The sequence below is a fragment of the Protopterus annectens genome, chromosome 1.part1 (genome assembly GCF_019279795.1).
Source record: "Protopterus annectens isolate FY-2018-M chromosome 1.part1, PAN1.0, whole genome shotgun sequence".
NCBI lineage: Eukaryota > Metazoa > Chordata > Ceratodontiformes > Protopteridae > Protopterus > Protopterus annectens.
Genome location: NC_056726.1, coordinates 1,808,852,064 through 1,808,879,861, shown reverse-complemented (window position 1 = coordinate 1,808,879,861; position 27,798 = coordinate 1,808,852,064). Strand labels below are relative to the sequence as shown.

Sequence of the window (27,798 nt, the reverse complement as noted above, 5' to 3'; positions counted from 1 at the left end):
GATCGATCCTTGGCCCACTTCTATTCATAATTTTTACCAATGACATAAGCTCCTCGGCAAAACCAGCCTCAGTCATACAATATGCTGACAATGCTTCCCTCATCTGCTCTGCTCCCACTGTTAAGGAACTCCAAGAAAAAACTCAGGCAGCCTTCCACAATATTGAAAACTACTTAACAGCCCATCAACTCATACTTAATCCCAATAAAACCAAGCTTATAGTCTTCTATAATACCTCAACAATAAAAAAAAACACCTATCTCTATTTCCTGCACCAATGGCACAAAACTAGAACCCGTTGAACATACAAAACTTCTTGATGTCACAATCAACAGTGGACATAAGTTTGACAAACACATTGCACTAACATTTAAAAAGGTTCATGTCAAACTGGGCTAAATCCTATTTTACCGACCATGCCAGACTCGCAACATCCAGAACCCACCTCTTATCGTCCCTTCTTTACTGTTCATAGATATTTACCACTCTTTGCAAATCTGGACTGAATATCCTTGAATCTTGCTGTAACAAAATAGCCAAATTTGCCATTAACCAGTCTCAAAGATCACACCATTGCACTGCCCTTCACCAGCTGAACTGGTTAGAGCTCCCTAACCTGCTTATACTAAATCAACTCTTAACTGCCCATACAATCTTATATAAACCTGACAACTGTCCAGCTGTATCTGACCTTGTCCAGCTCTACACTAACCTAAAGTCTCTTAGGTCTGCTGATAAAAAGTTAACAAAACCCAAAACTCACACGGTGTCTCCTTATACTGCCATGTCATTGCTAAACACTGGAATTCTCTTCCCCAGTACATTCTGTCTGTCAGTGATACACATTCATTCAAACAGTCCCTAAAGGAATATTTCACTAATCATAGGCTTTGCTCCTGTTCTCCCCCAGGCTAACTAATCTTACCCTTTACTGTCTACCTTCTTTCTCACCACTACTCATTGTCATTATTTCTTGGCAATGAGCCTTCGTACCCTCAATTTTGATATTTTTATCCTACAAAAAAAAATGTATATATATATATATATATATCTATATAGATATGTATATATATATATATATATATATAGATATAGATATGTGTGTGTGTGTGTGTATATATATATATATATATATATATATATATATATATATATATATATATATATAGTGTTTTGCCTGTATGAATCATATAAGCTTAATGTATTACCATTGCTACATACTTTATAGATATAATGTCAAGGATCTTACTTTGAACTTTTATTGATTATTTCATGTTTTCTATATACATAAATTTCATCTGTACAAATGTTTGTCTATGTACTCTTCTTTGGAGCTTTTCTCCCCAGGTCTCCACTGAAAACGGGATTCAAACCCAGTTGCACACTACCCGGTAATCAAATGTAAATAAATAAATAACGAGTGGTGTCCCACAGGGATTGGTCTGGGGTCCTCTCCTGTTTGGTATCTACTTCTCAGAAGTCCAGGCCAACATGGAGGGACTCTGGCTGACCAAGTTTGCAGATGACTGCAAGCTGGGAGCCATTATTAACTCCCCAAGTGATGCAGACATCCTACAGAAAGGCCTCATTGACTGGTATCGAAACCATGGCCTTAAGCTTAATGCCAAAAAAATGCGTCATCACTCTGTTTGGGAAAAACTCAGTTCCCACTAATTACCACATCAATGGGAGCCAACTGAACACTGAAGGCATTATAAGAGATCTGGGGACAAAAGTTGACAGCAACCTCTCCTTCGACCACCACATTGCCACTGTGGTCAGAAAGTCCTTCTATGTGGCACATCTCATTACCAAGGGTTTTGCATCCAGGAAGAAAGAGGTCATCATGTTTCTCTACTCTTCCCTCATTAGACCAGTCATGGAGTATAATGCCCCATTTGGCATGTACCTCACTAGACACCTGCAACAGCTAGAGAGGCCACAAAAGTACCTCATGAAGAGGATCCTAGGTCTTAAGCATATGTCCTATATGGACAGACTCAAAAAACTCCAGCTATTCTTTGTCTCTTATCATCTACTAAGAGGTGATCTCTGCTTGACTTGCAAAGCCATGTCTGACCTAGTTCTGTTAGAAATGCTACATCTAAAGAAATCCCAATCCCTCTGCATCACACGCTCCAGAGACGTCAGCCTCATCACCACAATCAACAGAACATGACGGTGGGACAGGTTCATAACCCAGAGACTGCCCATGCTCTGGAATAGACTTCCCATACATGTCAAGCAGAGCACCTCACTGGCCCACTTCAAGAGAAATCTTGAGTGGATGAAAAATAGAAAGTTCACACCGAGGATCACTCCAGCGGTTCTACTTGATAGAGACACTGGGAACTAAAGTCAGGCGGCACAATGCCAGGGCGCTTCTATGGGCTAGGCTTGTAAAGGCTCCAGGGCCATTAGCCTAGTGCACACCTACGAACCTAATAAATAAATACATTTCCTGTATGAGCACTTTATATTGTGAAACCATACATGTGAGTCTCACAATTTGCCCTTTAACTATAGCTCTTTTTTGGTGTGCAGGATACCAACTTTTAAAGTGCAACTAGTTTGAATAAGTGGGTTTCCTGTAAATGGTGGACTCAAACCTCTGCTGGGGTCTGCTTTTGGAGATAGTAACATCCAAATAATTAATTGAATCATAGGAAGTACTGGTGGTAAACTTTAAAAAGGAAGTTGTGTTATTCAAATAGCAAAAGAATTCCTCAAGACCCTCCATACTGCCCTTCCAAAAATTAATAATATCATCAAGGTAGCATCCATAAAGAGAGCAATACTCAAAGAAAGAGGAAGTTAAAACATATCTAAATTCCCACTCAGCCATAACTAGGTTGGTAAAAGTTGGGGCACATACAACCCCGTGGCCACACCTGTGCTTTGTTTGAAAAATTGCCCTTCAAAATATATAAAATTATTCATAAGCACAACCTCCATCAAGTCAGTGTATAAGTTAATCCTAGAATGGTTCAAACCACTATAAATACACAAATAGTCATAGAACCATTCCAGACCGGTGTCGTGGGGAATGACCGAGAGCAAATTGACAACATCAGTGGTAGCAGAAATAATGTCCTCATTAAATAGAGCTTCAAGAAAATCCTAAGAGTCCTTATATAAGTGGGGGACCCCTTCCACAACATGCTTCAAATGATGATTGATGAACTGGGCCAAGGTGAATGTTTTCAATGATTTTGCATCAACAATAGGTTGCAGGGGTTGTTCTATCAAATTCTTATGGACTTCTGGGATCCCAAAGATCATTAGAGTTCTAGGATTGGCCACAGTAGGAAAATCAAACTCAGCCTGTGAAATGACATCCTGTGTAAGACAATCATTCAAAAAGACATCAATTTTATAATGAGCTATATTCCTTTTGTTTATGGATACCTCCTTGTAGGTATCCCAGAAGGATGTCAAACATTGTATTCACATAGTCATTTGAATTCATGTCCACTAGCCCACCCCCTTTGTCAGGTTTCATCAATCTTATTTGTCTGTCAATAACATGTCTCAACAATGCCAGTTCAAAATCTGTCAAGTTTGAACATTTAACCACTGACTATTTTTCAATACCTGTCTAATGTCAAATGCACATATTTTTTCAAACAACAAAATATAAGGTTCAAAAGGGGATTAAATGTGCTTGGACTAGAACATGGTTTTAAAAAGTGTACATTCCTTAAGTTTGCGAGAAAAGTACTTCAAATCTACTAAAACATCTTCCATCTGGGCTCTACAAGTGGATACAAATGTTAGCCCTTTTTTGAAAAGGTGAGGCCAGTCTTGATTAATCTGAAAGTCACTGCAGTTGAACACACAAAAATCTCCACTTTCATTACAAACAATCAACCTGTCAGTCAGTATCTGTAGCGTCTCCCCCTGTAGGAGACTCTCCTGTTTCCCCTTTGTCTCTGGCCTCCTGGTTCCTGCTGATTCCATATCCTTTTGGATCTCCTCGGTTGGGGCGAGTCTAAAGGGGCTGCTGAAAAACTTCCTTCTGTCCATCATCACAGGAGTGCTCTCTATCCAAAATATCTTCATCAAAATTGACACTGTGACTAAACCACCTGTCACCCTTATTGCCACCATCTGTAGCTTTATTATTGTTGGAAAACTTAGGTGGCGATGAAAAAGCTAAACCATGCTCATATTCTTTCTTGCCCCTGTCCAGTTTCATTTCTGTTTTAGTTTTAACCTTGGTGGCAGTGGTATCCATTTTATTAAATACAGAGAAATAGTCATAGCTCCTACTGGGAAAAAAACTGAAACAGAATGCAGTGTATCATTTGTAAAATTAATCTCAACTAAAAGCTTGTCCATGTCTGCAATTTTGTTCCTGATGAGCACTTCCATCAGTTTGAATCCTTGATGGTTAAACAGTTCAGTAAGCTCATTACGTAGGGGTGAGCCTGAAATCAAAACCGATCGGGTACTTCCAATACCTCAGCCCATTTGGAACATGGTTCACTTGTATACACTAACTAAAATACTCAGTTTCTAATTGCAACTTCTGATCTTTAAGTAAGTTTGTTTTGAAACAGTTGCAGTTGTTTATCGAATGAAAGTGTAGCACTAATGGTTTCCACAGGCCCCGCTCAAAACACTTTTTCCTCCAGCCACTCTTTCAAAAAGTGAACACATGGGTTTGCTGGTAAAGGGGTTGATCCCAGCTGCCCAATCCGATTGGTGCTCTGTCCTGGATTACCTGGTTGTTGCCAGTGGTAACCAGCTTCCACTTCTGTGTTGTAAACAATTCGTTGTGATCCACCATTGCTACTGCCTACCACAGAAACTTGATAACCATCAGAATGATGCTGCTCCAATAACCTCCTTTTGCCACACAATATCATCCGCATGTCACTATAACTGCCGCACAGGCAGAGTTAAATTACCAGTAAAGGTGAATAAATCCTTCTGTGAGGAGGATAACACAGCTGAAGTATGACCCACTTTGGTTGCTGAACCAGAAACAGACTAAGAACCAAAATGAGTTTTATATTCTGGATAGCATTGAGGAAATTACTTGGGAGGGCATGGAAAAATGTGCTTTATTGAAGGAGTTGAGGTGGCAAATAAAGTTAGATTCCAGTAATGGGAATGGTTTGAATGAAATGATCCCTGTAGGTTCTGTATTACACCTCACATTTTTCTTATATGTATAAATGTGTTTATCTGCCGTGCTAATGTCTAAAAGAACTTTTGAGAATGAGTTTTGTTCTAGGTAGAGACAGGTATGAATTTATAAACAATGTTCTCCTATTTATATATATATATATATATATATATATATATATATATATATATATATATATATATATATATATTTTTTTTTTTTTTTTACTAATTATTTTGCATGTTTAAGACATTTATTAAGTATTTTTTAATGTATTTTAAATGGTTTTAAAGTTGCTATTATGTATTTAAATTTTATTTATTATGTTTTTTGCACTGTTTTGATGCACATGTCACTTTAACAATCTCCAGCGTACATTTTTTTTTAAATTTAATTGCCTTTACTAACTGAACTATGTTCCTGATTTGTCACCCAATGGGATATTTCTTAGGATTGCTTGCACAAGTATTTATTTGGTGTTTTAACAGCTTTGTGCATACATTCTGATGAAGTTCATTTCATGAACAAAGTGCTCGATGTAATGTTTTTTATGTGGTTCTGTTAAAGGTTTTCAAATGGCATAGTGTCACAGCTTCACTTTTTGTTATTTTCATTTTGGTTCTTAGTCTGTTTCTGTTTTTTTATATTTTTGTAGTAAATAAATGGTTCCTTTAAAATGTGTTGAAGGAATATAGGAAAAACTGAAGAGTAAGATGAACTGTGAGAAAAAGGAAATAAAAAGTAATCTCGATGGTGTAAGTAGACCCGGATGTTGTGGGTAGGGCATTGTGGAACCCTTTTGCCTTAGGGCACCAGTTGACCAAAGGTTGGCCCTGCATCTGAGTACAATACAGGCCATTGTGCACCTTGTTGTTGTCCCTATACCTTGTAAGGATGACCTTATTTCATGCCTTCTTCTGAAAATGCTGTTTCTGATTTTACTTTTTCATGAAGTAAGTTGCAGTTATCTACCACTCTTCGTTTTGTAAAAAAATGCCACCTTGTATCAACCCAAAGCATTTAACTTTGTGTCCTCCAGTTTTCACATCCTACATTTACATTCATGTAAATATGATACAATAGTAGCATCATTTTGTTTACCATTTGTATTAGTTAAACTAATAACTTTAGTCTATACTACTTATATAGACAATTGTATTTGAGTAAATTTCCTGATATATGATATCATTGCGTCTCTTTTTCTTTGTGGAATTTGGGATATATCTTGGCTTTTACCTATCCATTTAAATGCATTTGTGTGACTGCAGGTGCCATGTATCATACTATGGTACTTCATTTACAGTTACATTCACCATCAGCATCTTGTTTGCCATATTTTACATGGTGCTGGCATGTAACATACACAGTGACCATCACGTAGCGTAAACGTTTACACCGCTGGGTGGCTAGCCCTGCTACAATAATTATTCGGTACCACACACACACACACGCACACACACACACTTTGGCTAAATTAAAGTGTCCAATCTATCTATTATTTGTTAGTGGAATATGGGAGAAACTCTAGCACCACATTACCATAACAAATTAAGTATTTAGCCCAGGGTTAGAGTGTTACTCAGTGTGTTGAATGTTTTCCTTTTGTTTTTTTTTCCAGCTATGCCATTGTGTCTATTTGCTGTTATCTGTTTTGCATTCCATTTTATTTTTGTTATAAGGCTTTTGTTATGTATGTGGAGCAAGTGAAGCATTTTTTTCTCTGGGTCCTCTCTTTAAATTGGCTTCTCCCAGAAGGCTTGGCTATCATGTGGTATGAAGAAATTAATTAATAGATGCTTTGTTACCTGGCTTCCTGGCACAGACTACAGCATTCTACAAAAATCATTGAGAGTTATTGCCATTTCTGCAATATGAGGATCATTTGATGATCTTCATCTCACATTGCTGCAGTCCTTACTTATGGGTAGTCCGCTGTCCTCGGTCGGCCCGAATACCAAAGTATTAGGCTGACGTCGGTCATGGGCGCCTAGATCTGACATCAGAGCGTCAGGGTATAAAGGCGCATGACCGATGTCATATCCTCAGTCTTTTTTGCCGCATGGTCCGATGCAGAAGCAGAGTTGCAAGTGCCGTTCGGCATTCTGAAATTTTTCGTTTTCGGAGTTTCAGACCGATACCAAGTTGGGCTAAGTACCCGTTGGGAATATTTTTCTTTTTTCTTGCCTCAGTTACTTACCGGATGTCAGAAAAAGTGAATAATTGTATTTCTTGTGGGAAACAGATACCGCATAGGGATTACCACTCGCTTTGTATTCCTTGTTTGGGACCGAGCACGGCGTAGTCGGTGTCGGTTTTGTGCTAGGTTTAATAAGCGCACTATAAAGCGGAGGTTAGATTGCGCTAGGTTAGTCTTTGGCAAGAGGTGTAACTATAATATGCCGTCGGATGTTCCGGCGCCTGCTTCTACTAAGAAGCAAAGACAAATCTTTAAAGCCTAGGCAGGATGATTCGTCCGTTACGGACGCCGGACCTTTAGAGGCTACAGCTGAACAGGTGGATCCGGCTGAAGTTTCTGTTGAGTCCCAGGGGGAAACTTTGATTTTACAAGATGTGGCCTCTCAGGAGGCAGGCCAGGCTGAAGGGGCCTCTCAGGTTACTATTCTCCCTTCTATGCCTAAGGTGGTTAGGCCTTCTGCTACTGTTTCTAAGGCTCCTTCTAAGGGCAGGTCTGTTTTGCCTTCCTCTGGTGTCAGTTCTGGTTCTTCAGGGTCTGTGCCTAAAAAGCACATGCTTAAAATGGCAGAGGATTTGATTACTTTAATTAGAGGTTCTATGCCCCCTCCTGATAAGAGGCCCAGGATGGAGCCAGAGTTGGAAAGTTTGGAGCAGGCCTCAGATGATTCAGAGTCTTCTACTGAGGACATTCAAGATTTCCCTCCTTATTCTGATTCTGATGCAGAGGATTCCACTCCTTCTGCTTCTCCTCCAGAGGATTTTTCATTTTCAGAAACTCTCCATTCCATGATGGAGCATTTTAAGTGGGAGGGACAGGATTACTCTGATTCCCGGAAGAGGCTTAGGGAGTTCTTGTTTTTACCACAGCATAGACTCTTCGCTATACCTCCGGTTTTGGATGTTGTTTCAGATGTTTTCTCGGAAGCTTCCCTTAATCCAGACTCTGTGCCTCCTGCCCCAGTTAAACCGGACAGGTATTACAGGGTGCCTGAGGCTCATAAATATCTGTATAAGAGTCCTAGGGCGGACCCAGAAACTATTAGTCAGGGGCCTAAGGGTGTTAGAGCCTCTGTTGTTAAGAATCCGGTTCCTCTGGATAAGGAAGCTAGAGCTTTGGATAGATGGGGTAAGAAGGTGTATACCTCTTCTACTTTAGCAATGAGAGCTTTGAACTGCCAGTTTCATATGTTGAAGTATCAGAATTTCCTCCTTTCTCAGCTAAGATCTAAAGTGGATGCTTTGGCAGAGGGCATAGAGTGTAAAGAATTGCAGGATTTAGTGCATGTTTCTGAACAGGTGGGTAAGCACTCTTTGCAATGTGGTTTTGATGCTTTACAGGCTTCTTCTAGGGTGGCTGCCACTGGTTCAGTTATTCATAGGCATGCCTGGCTTAAGGATCAGAATTTGTCTGAGCATGTTAAGTCTAGAATTCTGGATGCCCCTTTGCAGTCTGAAGTTTTGTTTGGTCCTCCTGTGGAGTCAGTCTTAAAGAAAATGGAAGACAAGGCTAAGTCTATGCAGACTGTTAAAGATTTTTTGCAGGTGCAACCTCCAAAGTTTAGTAGAAATTGGCCTACTAAGGGGTGGACGTACCCTTCTTCTGATTCTCAGTCTAGGGGTAGATCTAGGCGTGGTAGGGGCAGAGCTCAGAGTACCTTCAGGCCGAGACAATGGAGTTCGCCTGCTCAATCTGCTGGTGAGGGCAGGGGCCAGTCCTTTCGTAAACAGGCCCAATGACCTGCATTTTCAGCTGCCAGATTCCTCTTGCCTGGCAGCTCCTTTGGGAGGAAAGTTGGCTCTTTTCAAGCAAAATTGGCATTTAGTCACCCAGGACAAATGAGTATTGGACATTATAAACCGAGGTTACAAGTTCTATTTCCATACCATGCCTCCTTTCAAAGGCATGCCAGACATCCCTCCTCGGCAAAGGATAGAGGCTCACAGACAAATTTCTTTACTTCTTCAAATAGGAGCTATACAGCCAGTTCCTCTGTCAGAAGTGGGCCTAGGATTTTATTCTCGCCTGTTTCTAGTTCCAAAGAAAGGAAACACGTGGAGACCAATTTTGGATTTATTTATCCTCAACACTTACCTGGACATTCCAAAGTTCAAGATGCTGACTTTACAACAGCTTTTACCTCTGTTGGGAAAAGATCACTGGATGGTTACTCTGGATCTCAAAGAGGCTTACCTTCATGTTCCTATCAGGCCCAGTTGCAGGAGGTACCTGCGTTTTGGCTGGAAATTTACATTATCAGTTCTCTGCATTGCCCTTTGGCTTATCTACTGCCCAGAGTGTTCACAAAGGTTCTGGCTCCAGTGATAGCATTTTCAGACTAAGAGGAATACAGATTTATCCTTATTTGGACGACTGTCTGATTATTGCACAAGAAAAGGACGAACTTCTTCATCATCTACAGTATGTGATGGCAGTGTTAAGATGCCTAGGGTATTCTGTGAACGAAACAAAGTCCAGTCTAGTACCCTCTCAGGACATGTGCTTTCTGGGTGTGAGACTGAATACAGCTTCCCAGATGGCTTTTTTGACCCCGGACAAACAAAGAAGCTTTTCTCTTTATTTCCAGCAAATGTCTCTACGGTCCAGGCTGACTGCAAGGACAGTCCTTCAAGCCTTGGGGTTCATGGCATCTTGTATTCTGGTGCTTCCCAATGCCAAATTGCATATGAGGAAGCTTCAATGGTATCTCAAAAATGTGTGGACACAGCACTGCCAAGATCTAGACACTGTCATTCAGATAATACCTTGCATTCAGAAGGAGATTTGTGGTGGGCTCAGGAATGTCACCTAAACAAGGGACTCTGTGTGACCCGCCAGAGGCGAGTCAGATTCTAACGACAGATGCCTCGGACAAGGCTTGGGGAGCACACCTCAATGGAAAATGGGTGCAAAACACGTGGCCTGTCAAACTCCAACATTTGCATATCAACTTGAAGGAAATGTTAGCAGTCCAGTTTGCATTGATGGCTTTCAAAGATTTACTTGTCCAGGACAGGTGTTGATTCAAACAGACAACACTACTGTCATGTGGTACATCAACAAGCAGGGGAACCCATTCTTACCCTCTTTGCAGGCAAGCGATGATTCTGTGGGAAACTGCTCTCAATCTACACCTCAATCTTCAGGCAAGGTTTCTACCAGGAGCACAGAACTCCTTAGCAGATGTATTGAGCAGACAAATAGTGGATCCTCACGAGTGGAAATTGGATCCTCATGTATTTCAACAGTTGACAGTGTTATGGGGAACTCCAGACATAGATCTGTTCGCTTCTCCACTAAATTACCAGTTGCCAAAGTTTTGCACAAAAATGTTTCATCACACAGCTTGGAAGGTGGGCGCTCTATCTTTCAGTTGGAACAATCTGCATGTATATGCCTTTCCACCTCTGCCTCTTCTTCCCAAGGTACTTTTGAAGGCCAGACAAGACAAGCCAACCATGATTTTGATAGCACCGGATTGGCCTCGACAACACTGGTACCCACTACTGAGGAGTTTAGTACGAGAACCTCCGTGGCCTCTGCCTTTGATTCCGCACCTTTTGTCACAAGAGGACAGTCACTTCCTCAATGTCAAGATTCAGTCTCTGCATCTAACAGCCTGGCATATTCTGTTTTAGACTCTGGAGGGTCTCAGCTTCCACAACAAGTTTTGAATGTTATTTTGGAGGCCAGGAGGCCTAGTACCAGGAAAGTTTACGCTGATAAATGGAGGAGATTTTTTATTTGGAGCAAAGGAAAGGACTTTGATGTCTCCAAACCTGATTTAAGTGTTGCTCTTCAATATCTTACTGAATTATTGGACAAGGGTTTGTCTTTCTCCTCAATAAAGGTCCATGCTGCAGCCATTTCTGCTCACTATGATTGTGACCCTCCTTTATTCTCTCATCCTTGGTTTAAGCAATTTCTTAGAGGGGCAAAGAATATAAGACCCCCATGTAGAGCTCCTACTCCTGCTTGGGATCTCAACTTTGTGTTGGAAAAACTTACTCTACAACCTTTTGAGCCTGCAGCTACTGCCGAGTTAAAGTATTTATCATGGAAAACTGCTTTTTTGTTGGCCATTACCTCTGCAAGAAGGGTTTCTGAATTACAGGCCCTCATGGCAGTGGAGCCTTTCCTGATTTTTCATAAGGATAGGGTATCTTTGCGTACTAATCCTTCCTTTATGCCTAAAGTGGTTTCTAGTGTGGCCTTAAATCAAACTATTCATTTGCCTACTTATTATGCAAACCCCCAAAATAAAGGGGAGAAAATTTTGCATACTTTGGATATTCACAGGCAGTTGCATTATTATTTGAGCAGAACCAAGGAGTTCAGACAGTCTCAGCAATTGTTTGTTTCTTTTGCTTTGGGTTCACAGGGTAAACCTGTTTCAAAACAAACTATTTCTAAATGGATTGGGTTTTGTATTTCTTTCTGTTATTCCCATCATGGTAAGGAGATTCCTGCTGGAATCAGGCCTCATTCCACTAGGGCTACTGCTACTTCTACGGCCTTTATAAGGGGGGGTAGCTACAAAAGACATTTTGGAGGCAGCTACTTGGAGTTCAGTGCATACCTTTTCTAAACATTACCACCTTCCTCTTTATTCTAAGTCTAGGGCTGGATTTGCCACTGCAATTTTACAGGGCATTTTAGCGGCCCCTAATGCTTTATGATTTTTACCATCCTCCCTTTCCCGTTGCTTTGGGATTCTACCCATAAGTAAGGACTGCAGCAATGTGAGATGAAGAACATAGTACAGTTTTGTACCTACCATAAATGTAGATGTTGAAGATCCAGATTGCTGCAGTCCAGATTACCCTCCCTCCTTCCCCTCTGTAGTTTGACTTGGTGCTATGCTTTAGGTGATGGTTGTTGTTGGGCATGTTTTTGGGAGGTATTCTGTTTTTGGCTGTGGCCTTTCTGGTTTGGCCTTCTGACATCTGGGGCAAGAAAAGACTGAGGATATGACGTCGGTCATGCACCTTTATACCCTGACGCTCTGATGTCAGATCTAGGCGCCCATGACCGACGTCAGCCTAATACTTTGGTATTCGGGCCGACCGAGGACAGCGGACTACCCATAAGTAAGGACTGCAGCAATGTGGATCTTCGAACATCTACATTTATGGTAGGTACAAAACTGTACTTTTTTGTTGTTCACAACAGATAATAACCTGCATTTTTCTCAAACTGCTGCACTCTTTATACTGATAGTACATTCAGAATAAGTCCCCATCATATACATAGCTGTACATTATTCATGGCAGACCAGATGGCATAAGTGTTTGATGTCTGAATCCTCCCTTACAAGAAGGAACAGAAGCAATGTGCAGTGTTTTGATGGAAAAACTTTGCCTAATTCATATCTAGGTGCTATTATCACAGACATTGGGAAGGCTGCTGTGGACACCATGAGATCCTAATTTCAGTGTGTTAATTTGAAGATGTTGCTTATATTTTGCACAACAAATTTGACTCAGAGTTCAAGAGTATGGTTACACTAGTACATAAAACAATATTGTAGAATTTACCTGAAATATTAAAATGTTTATTACCATCGCCTATATTCCTATTGCTGTCAAGGACAAGGGCATAAGAGGTGTTGGTCATGCAGGATTCAGTTACAGAAGATGGTGTATTGCTGGCACACTTTAAGGGTACGTTTCTTGGTAATCCCTACATCAGTGAAGAAGTAAAGCTTTGTCTCCTCATGAATTCTGAGGTTATTTTTAAGCTGTGCATAATGCCAAACCATATACCAACAATGCAGTAAAAGAGCGGCATATTGCTTTTGTTCAATATTTTTAAATTTCTCACCCAGCTGTACAGAGGCTGCATAAGAAACTACAAAATTAACAAGATCATAGACAATTGTTAGTTGAAATAACCAACAAAGAATAAGAAATATGGGAATTAAGACAAGTGACTCAACATTTTATTAAAGATTATAGGTTCATAGGTTGGTACTAGGCTATCGACCCTAAGGCCTGTGCAAGCCTAGCCATAAAAATTCCCTGGAAATTTTTTCCCATAATATTTACTTCACTGGGTCCCTGTCTAGCAGGGCGACTAACATGATCCCCGGGATAAATGTAGAAACGTTTTAGATTGCTTATAGTTGTAGTTACAATATTGTAATTCTCTACCGAAGCTTCTACGTGTTTTTGTTTTTACCATTTTTTTATTTTGAATTATGCTTTTTCCAGTATTCCATTTCAGAATTAAGTATTTTAGAAATTGCTTTAACTATTATGTTTGTTGTTTTATGATTGTTTAATGTTTTTAATGCAATAAGTGTTGTAAGAATAGTGCAAAGGGAGGACATGCATACTGTACACAAAAGGCAACACAGTTGAGGCCATTGTAACTATATCTGTTGTCAAAACTTGTGTATTTGGGTGTGCTCATTAGATTAATGCAACCATTTTTTCTCACTCTCAGTTTTTAATGTAAATTTTCTAATACAGAATTTTCTGCAGAAAATGTTACTTTGTGAATTCTCCTAGAATCGGCAGTGATGCACCGCAGAAATTACATGCGGGATGACAGTTACACTGTACCCATTGTATTTGCATCCTCCCATTCAGGTCACAGGCTTTCAGCATTATATAAATATTGTACTTCATTATTAATATACTTCAGACTGTCATCATAGTATTTTTTTTTCAAATCAACAGAAATGGTTGTCGGGCAGCTTGCAGCAAGAAAAATAATGTTAAGGTTCTTATATTAGAGAGAAAGAAACTTAGAACTACATACTGTGTTCTGTTTAATAGCTCAGCCACCACCTTGCAACTGCTAGGGGGATCAATGTTGGTGACATGTTACAGGTGAAGATTACATGAAGACTTCAAAACAGATGGGAGAAGACTGCATGGTCTGTTATTTTTTTTAATGTGTTCTGTTTTTTTAGTGCCATTTTTATTAATTTCTCATTCTACTACATCCCCTCCTATGGTGATGGTGAATTGTTGAAACAGTGTTGGTTTTCCTTCTTTTTATTAGTCCTGTATTTCCTTTTATTCGTTCATTCATTTTCCAGTGTATGATTTTATCCTATTCACTATCAATGGGGTGCCAGGTCCTCTTCTTGCAAGCAGTAGAAGTAAGGGAGAGAGAATCTAAGTGAGATGTCAGCTACTTGCAAGACACTATGATTCTGTTTCAGTTTTTGATTACTGATTGACTTGTGTTTCCAAGCTTGTAAACTCTGAAGTGAGAAGTTTGTCTTCTACTTGTGCCTGTAGACATTTGGAAATGAAGTCAAGAATGTCTGCATGTGGAGTCTGCATCAGAGTGATTTTTATTGAATAAAATTTAGGTCACACTGTTGCCATGTATGAAATTATTAATAGTATGCCTTAGTGAATATAATCTTTTGACTCCGTTGTATTTGTCCATTGAGCAGCAGACCTTAAGAATTAGAGAAAGATATATAATTTAAATAAAGGACTGCCCAGTTTTGACATTTGCATGGGGGGTTCTTGGATATTTAAAATTTTTAGATGTGTCAGTGATGTTATGCCATTACCAAGGAACAAAAAGAAACACATCAGATTTCCCCTCACTGAGCATATTATACCAGTGTTGTACTTGTCTATAGCAGATGTTTATTATGAGCTGACCATAGAATGTTGATATTTAACCTCATGATTAATTGTTTTTAATAAGTCTGATGGATTTTGATGAATTGCCTATACCACAGTAAAATAAACATGAAGTGTATGCTTAAATGGGTAGAACTGGTCAGCAAAGCACTCCTTGTGTGCTTTGCTCCTTTGTATTGCTCTATCGAAAATCAAATAAATGCAACACATCTTAACAGGTCCCCTTCTAAATATTGAAATTTCAAAACATTGAACCTCTGATTACCGAAGACCAGAGTCATTACATTTGGGTTATCTGCTTGCAGGTAGCCCTCAGTCGGCCTGATTAACAAAGTCTTGGGTCCTGTGTCGGTTGCTGTCCCTTCTTTCATGACGTCAGGTTGTCAGGGGTATAAAACATGAAGCCGACACCATTACATCAGTTTTTCTTGTCTTGTGGTGCCCGAAGCAGAATCAGTTCACAAGTGCTGGTCGGCCGACTCCTGAAATTTTTGTTTTCAAGTTTCAGAACCAAAGTCTTCAACTAAAGCTAAGTACCCCATTGGGGAAACTTTTTCTTGCTCCTTACCGATGTCAGTAAAAGTTAATAATTGCATTACTTGTGGAAAGCAAATACCTCATAAAGATTTTCATTCGTATTGTATTCCTTGCCTAGGCCCTGACCACGACATACCTTGCTGTTGGTTTTATGCTTTATTTAATCAGCGCACTATCCATCGTCAGTATATTTTCGCCTCTAAATATTTCGGTGCTCGGTTTAATTATCCAGAAATGTCGTTGGTTAACCATCCGACTACCGGGATTCCGAAAAAATGCAAAGATAAAGACAGAGACAGGCCGCCGAGGTCCAAAACTGTCGACGAAGCTTCTCCTAAGTCAGTCGCCAGTTTGCCGGTACTCAGTGAGGCACTTTTGCAGCCCCTGATACCTGCTACTTCTGATTCGCAGGCTTCTACTAAGACCCAAATGGAGTCCGTTATGTCACGAGATGCTTCAACTATGGAACCCACAGATGTCTCTACCTTGGATGGGTCTGGAGCCGCTGTGCGGGCACTGGCTTCTGAGAATGTATTCAGGCCTACGGACGTGCATATTAAATCGATGCCTCATTCTTTACTTAGGCCTAAATCTCAATCCATGTCTAAAAAACTGACTCTGAGGTCTCTATGCCTAAAAAACAAATGATAAGAATGGCTGAAGATCTAATAACTCTAATCAGGCGTAGCTAACCCCCCCCCCCCCCCTTCTAAGAGGCCTAGGACTGAAGTGGATTATGAATCTTCTGATCAGGATTCTGTTTTTTCTGATGATCTGGATTTGCCCTTACCTGCTTATGAAGATTCTGATGCAGAGGACTCTATTCCCTCTGCTTCCCCTCCTGAGGATTTTTCTTTTGGGGAAACCTTACATACTCTAAAGGGAGCATTTCCACTGGGAAAGCCAGGATTTTTCTAATTCAAAAAAGAGGCTTTGGGATTTCCTTCTCCTACCTCAGTATAGTTTGACCCCTGATTGCCTGCTTCCTGCTCCCAGAAAACCTGACAGATACTACAGGGTCCCTGAGTCCCACAAGTTCCTTTTCAAAATCCTATTGCAGATCCAGAGACTATTTCACAGGGGCCCAAGGGCATTAAGGCTTCTACTGCTAAAAATCCTACCCCTTCTTATAGAGACTCCAGGGTGCTGGATAGATGGGGTAAGAAGATTTACACTTCTGCAACCTTGGCCATTAGGGCTTTAAACTGCCAGTTTCAAATGTTAAAGTATCAGCAACATGTTATTGGACTGCTTAAACAGAAAATGATGTTGATTCCTGACTGTGTGGAAAATAAAGAATTACAGGATTTAATGCATTCTGCTGAACAAGTTGGAAAACATACTTTGTAATGTGGTTTTGATTCATTAGAGGCCTCTTGCAGGGCTGCTGTTACTGGCTCTGTGCTCAAAAGGCATGCTTGGCTTAAGGAGCAATCTTTGCCTGATCATGTTAAAGCTAAATTGTTGGATGCTCCTTTAAAGCAGAACTGCCTGTTTGGCAACAAGACTGAGGAAGTTCTTAAAAAGATGGAAGATAAAGCTAAATCTATGCAAACTGTTAAAGATTTTTTACAAGTTTAGCCTCCTAGATTTAGTAGGCACTGGCCCTCTAAGAATTGGTCCTGTCCAGCCCCTTCCAGGTCTTCTCAAGCCAAACCCAGATACAGCAAACCCCCCAGGTTTCAGTCCCAGGAGACTCACAGAACTAAGAAGTGGGGGGACTCCACTTCCAAATCTGGAAATAATAAGACTCCCCACTATGGTAAACTGTCTCAATGACTTCCTTTTAAAATTTCCAAGCACTTATCAACTGACTGCCCCTTTGGGGGGAAAGATTGCTCTTCATGCAAAGAATTGGGAACTCATTACCCAGGACAAATGGGTTTTAAATATAGTGTCCCAGGGATACAGATTTCACTTCCACACATTGCCAACACCAAGTGGGTAGCTGAACCTACCCCCAAATCAGTGGGCAGAGGCCCACAAACAAGTACTTTCTCTCTTAAGCATGGGGGCTATTCAACTGGTACCAGAAGAGGAAAAGGGACAAGGTTTATACTCGAGACTTTTCCTGGTAGACAGAAAAGACAATTCATGGTGTCCTATCCTGGACCTATCTACTCTAAACACCTTTTTGGAGATTCCAAAATTCAAGATGCTGACTCTTCACCAATTACTTCCTATGCTAGGCAAAGATGCCTGGTTGGCAACACTAGATTTAAAGGAAGCATACCTGCACATCCCAATCAGGGAATCTTGCAGAAGATACCTATGCTTCAAAGCAGGCTACACCCACTATCAGTTCTCTGCACTGCCCTTTGACTTATCTACTGTGCCCTGGGTATTCACGAAGTGCCTAGCTCAGTTATTTCATTTTTCAGGCAAAGAAATATTCAAATATACCCATACCTGGACGATTGTCTAATTCAGGCAGAAAGCCAGGAAATACTTTTGAATCATCTGGCCTTTGTAAAAAAGGTTATAACTTGTCTGGGGTACACCATAAACGAAAAGAAATCACACCTGGTACCCTGTCAACAAATTATATTCCTGGGAGCAAGCTTGAATACAACTTCCCAGATGGCTTACCTCACGCCAGAGAAACAAATTCATTTGACAACCTACTTCAAACAAGAGGCCACAAAAATCCTGCTATCTGAATACTGCAAGCCTTGGGGTTCATGGCTTCCTGCATTCTTCTAATTCCATATGCAAGACTGCATATGAGGAAACTACAGTGTATCTAAAAAGCCTATGGTGTCAACATTCTCAAGACCTAGAAACAATGATTCCTATCATACCTTGTCTACACCTAGAGTTCCTTTGTTGAGCAGAGGCCTGCCACCAAAGCAAGGGACTACCTTTCACACCACCGCCTGCCACCCAAACCCTAACAACAGATGCATCAGACTATGCATGGGGGGCTTACCTGGCAGGGAAGTGCATTCAGGGAAAATGGAACCCAAGTCAAATGCACCTGCATATCAATCAAAAAGAAATGTTTGCTCTACAGAATGCTCTGACAGCCTTCAAGGACCACATTCTTCCAGGACAACTAATGGTAAAGACTGACAATACCACTGTTATGTGGTACATAAACAGGCAGGAGGGTACACATTCTTACCCCCTCTGCAGACTAGCCTTGGCATTGTGGAACACAGCCTTGAGCTGCCAAGTGCACCTACAAGCTCAATTCCTGCCAGGAAAATTAAATACACTGACAGACGGACTAAGCAGAAACCTCATGGACCCACACGAGTGGAAACTGGAACCAAGGATTTTCAACATGTTGACAAGCAAATGGGGGAGCCCAGATATAGACCTGTTTGCATCTCCCCAGAATCATCAATTGGACAAATTTTGCACAAGGACTCCCCACAAACAAAAAGTGGATGCTCTGTCCTTCAGCTGGAAAAACCTATCAGTATTTTCCTTCCCCCCTCTGTCACTGCTCTACAATGTACTACTAAAAATCAAACAGGGCAAACCAAGGATGATTTTGATTGCTCCATACTGGCCGCGCCAACACTGGTACCCTCTCCTGCGCAGTGTGTCATGGTTATCTCCATGGCACCTGCCTCAGACTCCAGATTCTGCACACTCAACTTCTAACACTGAACCTTACAGCCTGGCTAATTACTTAATCTCACCTTTACCATCCCTCAGCAAACCTGTGATGGATATCATTTTAGAGGCAAGGAGGCCTAGTACTAGAAAATCTTATGCTGAAAAATGGAAAAGATTCTCAAGGGATGAGCACAGCAGCACCCAATTTACCTCAGATTTTACAATACTTAACTGAGATGCTTCACAAGGGCCTGTCTTTTTCCTCCATTAAATCCATGCCTCAGCCATTTCAGCTCATTATAACACAGAACCTCCCCTCTTCTTTCATCCACTGCTCAAGCAGTTCCTCAGAGGGGCCAAAAATTTGAGACCACCCAGGAGAGCTCCAACTCCAGCCTGGGACCTTAACTTTGTCTTGGAGAAACTCACTCTACCTCCTTTCCAGCCAGCTGCTAATGCAGACTTAATTTTTTTTTCTTGGAAAACAGCTTTCCATTTAGCAATCACTTCAGCTAGAAGGGAATCTGAATTACAGGCCCTTATGGCAGTGGATCATTTCATCATCTTTCATGCGGACAGGGTGTCCCTCAGAACCAATCCATTCTTCATGCCCAAGGTGGTATCCAGTGTGGTTCTTAATCAGTCCATTCATTTGCCAACCTTCTTTCCCAATCCACAGAATAAAGGGGAACGGATACTGCATTCCTTAGATGTGCACAGACAACATAGATTCTACTTGGACAGGATTAAACCTCAAAGGAAATCTAAACAATTGCTGGTGGCATTTGCTGCACGGGCAGAGGGGAAGGCTATTTCAAAACAAACCATTTCTAAATGGATAAGCCATTGCATTCATTTCTGCTATAAGCACCATGGAAAACCTATCCCCCAGGGGATCAGACCTCACTCCACCAGGGCCGCATCTACCTCCACAGCCTTTCTTGGAGGCGTCCCTAACAGGGACATCCTAGAAGCTGCTACCTGGAGTTCTGTACATACTTTCACCAAGCATTATCATTTGTCAATTTTCTCTAAATCCAGAGCTGGCTTTGCCACTGCAGTCTTGCAGGGCCTTATAGCTGGCCCTAATGCTTTCTAAATTCCTCCTCCCAACCATAGCTTTGGGAATCTACCCAAATGTAATGACTGCAACAGTGAAACACGATGAACATAGTACAGTTCTGTACACTTACCATAAATGTAGATGTTCAAATGTATTCAGTATTGCAGTCTTGGTTACCCTCCCTCCAGCCCCCTAAATTCTTTTGGCTATACCTCTACTTTCCTTTACTATACTTAAAAGCCTTTTGGTATATTTGCTTTTTTGTTGGAGGTATATCTTTGTACTTTTATATTTAATTGCTTCCCATTAGGGGGGCACCTGACATCTTGGGCAAGAAAAACTGATGTAATGGCGTCAGCTGCATGTTTTATACCCCTGGCGACCTGACGTCATGGAAGAAGGTACAACAACCGCCGCAGGAACCAAGACTTTGTTAATCAGGCCGACTGAAGGCTAACTGCAAGCAGATAACCCAAATGTAATGACTGCAACAGTGAATACACTCGAACATCTACATTTATGGTAAGTGTACACAACTGTACTTTCTTTGTCCAATCACATTAGTCATTTCCTAACCTGCGCCTACAGAATTTTCTCTGACAAGTATCATTTTGTGCTTCTATATATTAAGTAACTTCACATCATCTAAAAAGTTAGTAACTATTGTAACAGTGTTCTGGTATTAAAAATGTAGTTGGGTTTGGCATGCTAAGAAACATTGCATTTTGACAAAGAAAAATGTTTTACAGATACTATTTTTTTGTTTTGAGCCAATGATGAATCAGTGATTCTGCACAGTAACTATAAGTGAATATTACAACAAATGGAGAAAACAGCTTAGTATATACAATTTACTTAACATATTTTCATAGCTGTTAGCCCTTGTATCCCCTACCATTGTCAGCACTGGAATTTATGTACTTTTATGCATATTCTGTGGTTTCAAATAGGAAAGCATGCTTCTCAGCATTCCTTGCTTTAAAACAGTGTAACAGGCATTTGTAAACAGTGCACTTCATCAATTTACTTTGTTCAGAGTAGCTTTTGCAAGATGTTACTGTACCTGGAGTAGCTGTATGTTTTTCTGCCTGTTATATCCATTGTGACCATTTACTAGTTTATTTGTATCCATGGATCTGTCCTGAAAAAGTATACTTTGGCTGCAGTAAGACTTTGTAGTAACCAGAAGTATGTAAGTAGGTATTCCTAAAGTTTCCATGTCATTATCACTGAAGATAGATTTTCAAACTCCTTATGGCAACGAACACCAAATATTTGCAGCATAATTCAACAGCTCCATTTCTGTGAAAAATGAAGTTATGCAGCTGCATTACAAATATAATCAGTGTTGAGATCACTGAATCATAGGGAAGTGCGAGTTCCCCAACATTGACCTTAGGTGATTAGAGACATTGTCATACATAAAAAATTCACAAAAGTGCCTATCAAAAACTAATGCATACTGCTTCTGCTGTATGGAATAATGAGTCAGCATATACAGCTGGGGTCATGCTTTAAACCATTCAGCAAATGAAATTCAGACCGAAAGTTGCATCTGATGTGGAGTGTGACTTAGTGTACCATGCTGTTTTTGTGATGTGTGCAGTTTTGTGGCACTTTATAATTATCTGATGTTGTACTGTTTGTGTTTCAGGGCCAGGTGCCAACATACCAGCTGTATACGAACTAGATGCTACAGATGTCTCACAGTGGGAGCTGAAAGTACTTGCTCCAGCGCTGAGCATTATCAACAGTGTTATCAAGGTAAAAGCACTACTGAATCCATCTTTAACATCCTTTTTTGTGTTTTAAATCATTCACCAACTGTGTAGTGAGGTACAAATGTGTTTGAGATTGTGTCCGACACTATTGGTGTACTTTAATGATTATTAGTAAAGCTCATACATTGCTTTCATTATGTACAGTGACTAAATATCTGTTGCTCATTCCGCAGTAAATGTCAGCAGTGTTATTTTATATCATTATTTCTGAAAACTTTTCTCACAGTGATCACCGAATCTTGTTCCATGATGGGTCTATTTATTCCTCCCCTCTTCTCAACAGATATTGATAGGGAAAGGTAAGAGCCAAGGACTGAGGTCCTAATCATGTGGTTCTGGGGACAGGGCATAGGAGAGTTTTACACTGCATCTGCAGTCTTTCACCTTCTGGCCTATTCCAGTGCAAAACCAGTTCTGTTGAGTCCAGTACAGATGCCCAGTTTCATACACCTGTGATATGCACACCATCAGAACATACTTTAGCAGTGGGACATAAACTGTCCTCCCCTGGTCAAGCAGGTGTTCACTTCTCACTTCCATGCTCTGTGGTTGTTTTCTCATGTGCCGGGGCTACTGGTCATGCTCACACTGTCCACAGTGCAGTCATTGCACAGAGGAATTATCAGATGCTGCAGTTTCAATGTTAGTATTTGTACCTCATCAAGCACTGTTTCATGATCACACTTATTAATGTCAGTCATACATTTCTAGTATTTCTGGCTGGCATCTCTCCCTGTGTTTATGTCAACCACAGGGAGGTTAAGACTTGATTAATGGAGTGTGCCCTTCAAGTAAAATGTACAAGGAATACTTACATACTCTAACTGGCAGCAGGTAAAACTCATTTCCTTCAGGGACATGACCCCTCCCAACCACAAAGAGGCATGTACCCAGAAATTCTGAAGTTCAGCCAAAATCATTGCATTATAAAACAGAAAAAATGGCCTCTGAATTAATTGCTTTAGCCTCCTAACCCGGTCTTTTATTTTATTTAGTTGGTTTACTGGGGTATTGCACTGATCACAATAGACTATTTTTAAGTATAGCCCTGGTAAATAAATTATCAGAAAAATAAAACAAATGTATTTCACAAACATGGAGTAATCACAGAAAGTATAGAGTTCAGCAGACCATTGAAACAATGAGAAAATATTAGCAGAGAAGGAAAAACAAATGTGAATTAATTTTAGTAGTAAATACGGGAGATAAGCAGTTGATGAAAACAGGGGGTAGAAGTAGAAACGATTAGGTGAGGATGTATCCAGTGGAAAAGTACTTGCAGTCAGATTTTCAATAACACCCAGTTTAATTCCATGCTATGCAATATTGATTGGTCCATTCTTAAACATATCCCTTTTGATGATGCTATCATTAAATTCAACAATATTTTCCTAGATACCTTTAATTCCCTTGCTCCCTCCAGGAAAATCAGAATTAAATCAAACCATGCTCCATGGCTCTCTAAAGATACTAGACACTAATGCATACCAGGAATAGCACCTGGAAATTATGGCTTAAAACCAGGCATACTCCCCATCTACTTAAATACAAAACATTACGTAACCTAGTTAAGAAATTGGTCACCAAAGAAAAGACCTCTTACTACGACTCTCCTCAACTGGACAACTGGTCCAACCCGCGCAACTTCTGGACTACTCTTAACAAAATACTTTACCCTGGCAAGCCTTCTTGCCCCTCACCCTTCCCCAACAAATCTCCTCCTGAAATTGCTACCCTACACAACAAACACTTTGTTGACACTATCCAAAACCTTACACCCTCATATACTAATGCTGAAACTATCACTACTACCAACAACTCTCATAGGCAGAATCTCTTCTTATTTAAACCTGTGTCAACTTCCTACATCAAATCCCTTCTTCTTAAGCTTCAACCATACTTTCCCTCTACCACTAACCTACCTCCTACATTTCTCAAACTTACTGCTGAATCTATAGCCTATCCTATATCCATTCTTATTAACAGATCTATACAAGAGGTTACAGTTCCTACTATCTGGAAATCCTTCTATATTATCCCACTGCATAAAGGTGGCAACTCCACTGATCCATCTAACTATTGTCCCATTGCTATTCTTTCTCCCATCCCCAAGTTGCTCGAAAAATGCATACATTCACAACTTCTCAACCATCTCCTCCAACACAACCTTCTCACTCCCACTCAGCATAGTTTCCGTCCCCACCACAGCACATCCACCGCCCTCCTCTCTTTCACTCTTACCATAGCCAATGCCCTTGATAACAATCAGCTAATATCCTGCCTCTTCCGTGACCTTTCCAAAGCCTTTGACACAGTCTTTCACCCTATAATACTTTCAAAATTATCTAACCTCAACCTGTCTTCTTTCCCCCCTTGCCTGGTTCTCCAGCTATCTCTCAGGTAGGCAGCAATCTGTCAAATGGCTCTCCTCCTGCTCTCCCTTTATATCTGTTCCAAAAGGTGTTCCACAAGGCTCTATCTTTGGTCCCCTCTTATTTAATATCTTTACAAATGAACTATTCACTTCTTGCAGACAATCTTCTCTTATACAATATGCAGACGACTCTACACTCATCTCAATCTCCAGTAGTATCACAGACCTTCTCACCCTTACTCAAAACTCCTTTCTGTCCACAGAGAAATGGCTATCTGACAATCTGCTTATCCTTAACCCTAAGAAGACCAAGCTCCTGCTCTTTCTCCCTCGCTCTTTTTCCAGTCACAAATCTACATTTACCATAACATCCTCTAACAACACAATCATAAAACCTAAACCACACGCTAAACTGTTAGGCATCATTATAGATGATGAGCTCAAATTTAACTTACACTTACTGGAAGGAATAAAAAAAACACACCAGAAACTTGGCTTGCTCTATCAGAACAAAAGATTTCTTACTCCAAATGCTAGACTCTCCCTAGCTCGGTCCTTCCTCCTGTCCACACCTTTCTACGCAGCCCCAATACTAACCAATATACAAGCTACTACCATGAACAAACTGCAACAAACTTACCATAAAATTGCAAGATTCATTACTAACTCCCCCTACAACTCCCATCACTGCCTTGCCCTGAACTCATTACAATGGTTCGAATTCCCTCAACTACTGCTACTTTCTCAATTTCAAGTTATTCACTCCATTCTATACAGGTCTTCATCCTGTCCAGCTCTCACTACTCTTGTATCTACCTATACCCCTTCTAGAAACCTCCGCACCTCTAACCAACAACTTCTGAATGTAGACCATCCAAAGAAGAACACAGGCAAACTGCAATATAACTGCTCTATAGCCCCCACTTGGAACAAACATCCTCTGAACATCCACTCCATCATACACCCTGCACACTTTAAAAAGGAACTCAAACATCTTCTCAACACTAAATCATGTCTCTGCTTAGAACCTTCCTGATATGTCCCCTTTATACAAATGGTGCTCCTTTCCTCTGAACTCCTGAAAGCACCTATACCTTCCTAGAAAGCCTATGCAATTAATTCTGATTCACTTGTATATCTCTTATTTGATCACTTGTATATAACTTGTTTTTGTATATAAAAAAAACACATTAGGGGTTCATATACTCATTTCTTTGAGAAAACCCTCCTGCTGTAATTTGAATATGTTTGAATCATAATTTGTATTAATATGTTATAGAGTTATAATTGGTTATGGTACTTTCTATGTTCTGTTACCTATGTTATCCTAATTGTTTTTGTAATTGGAGCTTTTCTCCTCGGGTCTCCACTGAAGACGGGCTCCTGCCCAGCTGGACCAATCCGGTTAACAAATGTCAAATAAATAAATAAAAAATTTTGATTGAGGTGCCTTTTGAGCGATGCTCTGAAAGTGGGGAAATATGAGCTTTCTGTTAGGTGTGTACAGTAAGGGGACTAGCAAAGTTTGGGTGCAAGAATGGATAAGAAGTGATCGGTACAGTACAGTTTGGTTTTGGGGTCTGGAGTGAGTCATTTGGGATGTATGGGTGGTTTATTGTGGAGTTTGACAGCAATAGGCAGGAAGGCATCTATATGTAGTCTGAAAAGATGAGACTCTAGGAGTAGGTCAAATCTCTACGTGAAGGCTTTAAGGAGGGTGTTGCAGTGGTGTTCCTGAGGGGGAGAAATTGAAAATTAATTGGTACATTTTGTTTTTGGTGAACTGTAGTGTGGCCTTTTTTTTTAGAGACTGTGGCTTTGCTGGGGAGCCTGTATTCAAGTTAAGCAAAGAGATCTCATTTGACTAGTGCAGCCCTAGCTGGTCTCGAGAATAAGGGATATATGTTCCATGCATGTGCAAAGACATGCATCTGGAGCATTTCTCCCCGGGCCTCCACTGAAAATTGGCCTCATTCCAAGTGGGACTTTCCCGGTTAACAAATGTTAAATATAAATAAAAATAAATAAATAAAAATAAAAATGACCAGAATAAAGGAGAGTTGATCTTTTTCCTGGTGTTTTCAATGTGGCTATGGAAGTTAAGTGGCTGGTCAAGACATAAACCTAGGTATTTAAACAACAACATTGTTGTTTCAGTTGGGGTACCATTGAGATGTGGATATTGAGATTTTTAAATTTTTATCAGCTTTTGTGAGGTTCCATTTATTTTCCTTTTATTTTGGAGTGATTTGTGTATCTTATGGTTGTTTAGCCAATAATTAATGGAGTGGAAGTCAGATTGAAGCTGAATTTATATAGTTGAATATGAGGGATCGGATTGAAGGATAACCATATCATCAGTGTTCTAGGAAGGTTAGTGATGTTGAAGAGTACTTTGTTAATTAAGATTGAAAACAGTAGTAACGGTTTTATCCTATTTCAATTATATTTTTTCAGAATTTCATGATGGTTTGTTATAATTCCTTATTATTAAGTTATTGTTTTTAAGATAAATCTAGTGGCATTTAAAAAATGTTTTTTAACTATTTTATTACTATGTGCATAGAAATGTTTCTTATATGTTGGACTGGGTCATGTGATCAACGTTGTGAATATTTAATAAATGTATTCTCATTGTTAAATCAGTTCTGATTAAGTACACAACTTATACTGGACGAAAATGCTCAACTCAATTTTTAATAAAACTTTTTTATTTCTTAACACGTCTGCCTACAGTGCCACATTGTGGCCTGTGTTATGTTTAAAGAGACTGGAGACAAAGTGTGTACCTTGCATTTCCTTGGTTTGTTGTTTGGTTTTGCAAGGACAACTACCCTTCCTTTGGTTTGTAGAACACATTCTTTGTTGTCAATACTAAAAAGACATGCAGCAGTGAAGGTTCATAGGTCTGTACTAGGCCAACGGCCCTGAAGCCTTTACAAGCCTAGCCCATAGAAGTGCCCTGGCATCATGCCACTGTTAGTTCCAAGTGCCTCGATCAAGTAGAGCCACTGGAGTGATCCCCAGGGTGAACTTTCTATTTCCCATCCACTGATCAAGATTTCTCTTGAAAAGGACCAGTGAGGTGCTCTGCTTGACATGTATGGGAAGTCTATTGCAGAGCATGGGCAGTCTCTGGGTTATGAACCTGTCCCTCCAGCATGTTCTGTTGACTGTAGTAATGAGGTTGAGGTCCCTGGAGCATGTGGTGCAGAGGGATTGGGATTTCATTAGGTGTAACATTTCTAACTGGGCTAGGTCAGACATGGCTTTGTAAGTCAAGCAGAGATCACTTCTTAATAGACGATATGAGACAGAGAAAAGCCAGAGTTTGAGTCTGTCCATGTAGGGCATGTGTTTATGGCTAGGATCCTCTTCGTGAGGTAAAAGTTATATCTTTTTAATGAACAAGCTTTTAGGAGAGGAGAGAATCAAACCTTGCACCTTATGCATGTGAGGCAAACACCTTAACCACTGGGCCATATGGGGAAATAGCCTTGAAAAGGATTTGAAAAGGTTGAAAAAATTGAGAGAA

The 27,798-nt window shown here is 40.3% G+C and overlaps 1 protein-coding gene across 1 annotated transcript in view; it reads left to right on the top strand.

The window, feature by feature from the left end:
- TRIT1 (tRNA isopentenyltransferase 1) overlaps window positions 1-27,798 on the top strand; it is a 1,178,366-nt gene that overhangs the window by 973,056 nt on the left and 177,512 nt on the right. Inside the window, exon 10 of the mRNA XM_044084772.1 lies at window positions 21,763-21,872. Coding sequence (XP_043940707.1) covers window positions 21,763-21,872 — 110 coding nt within the window. The remainder of the gene's footprint in view (window positions 1-21,762; window positions 21,873-27,798) is intronic.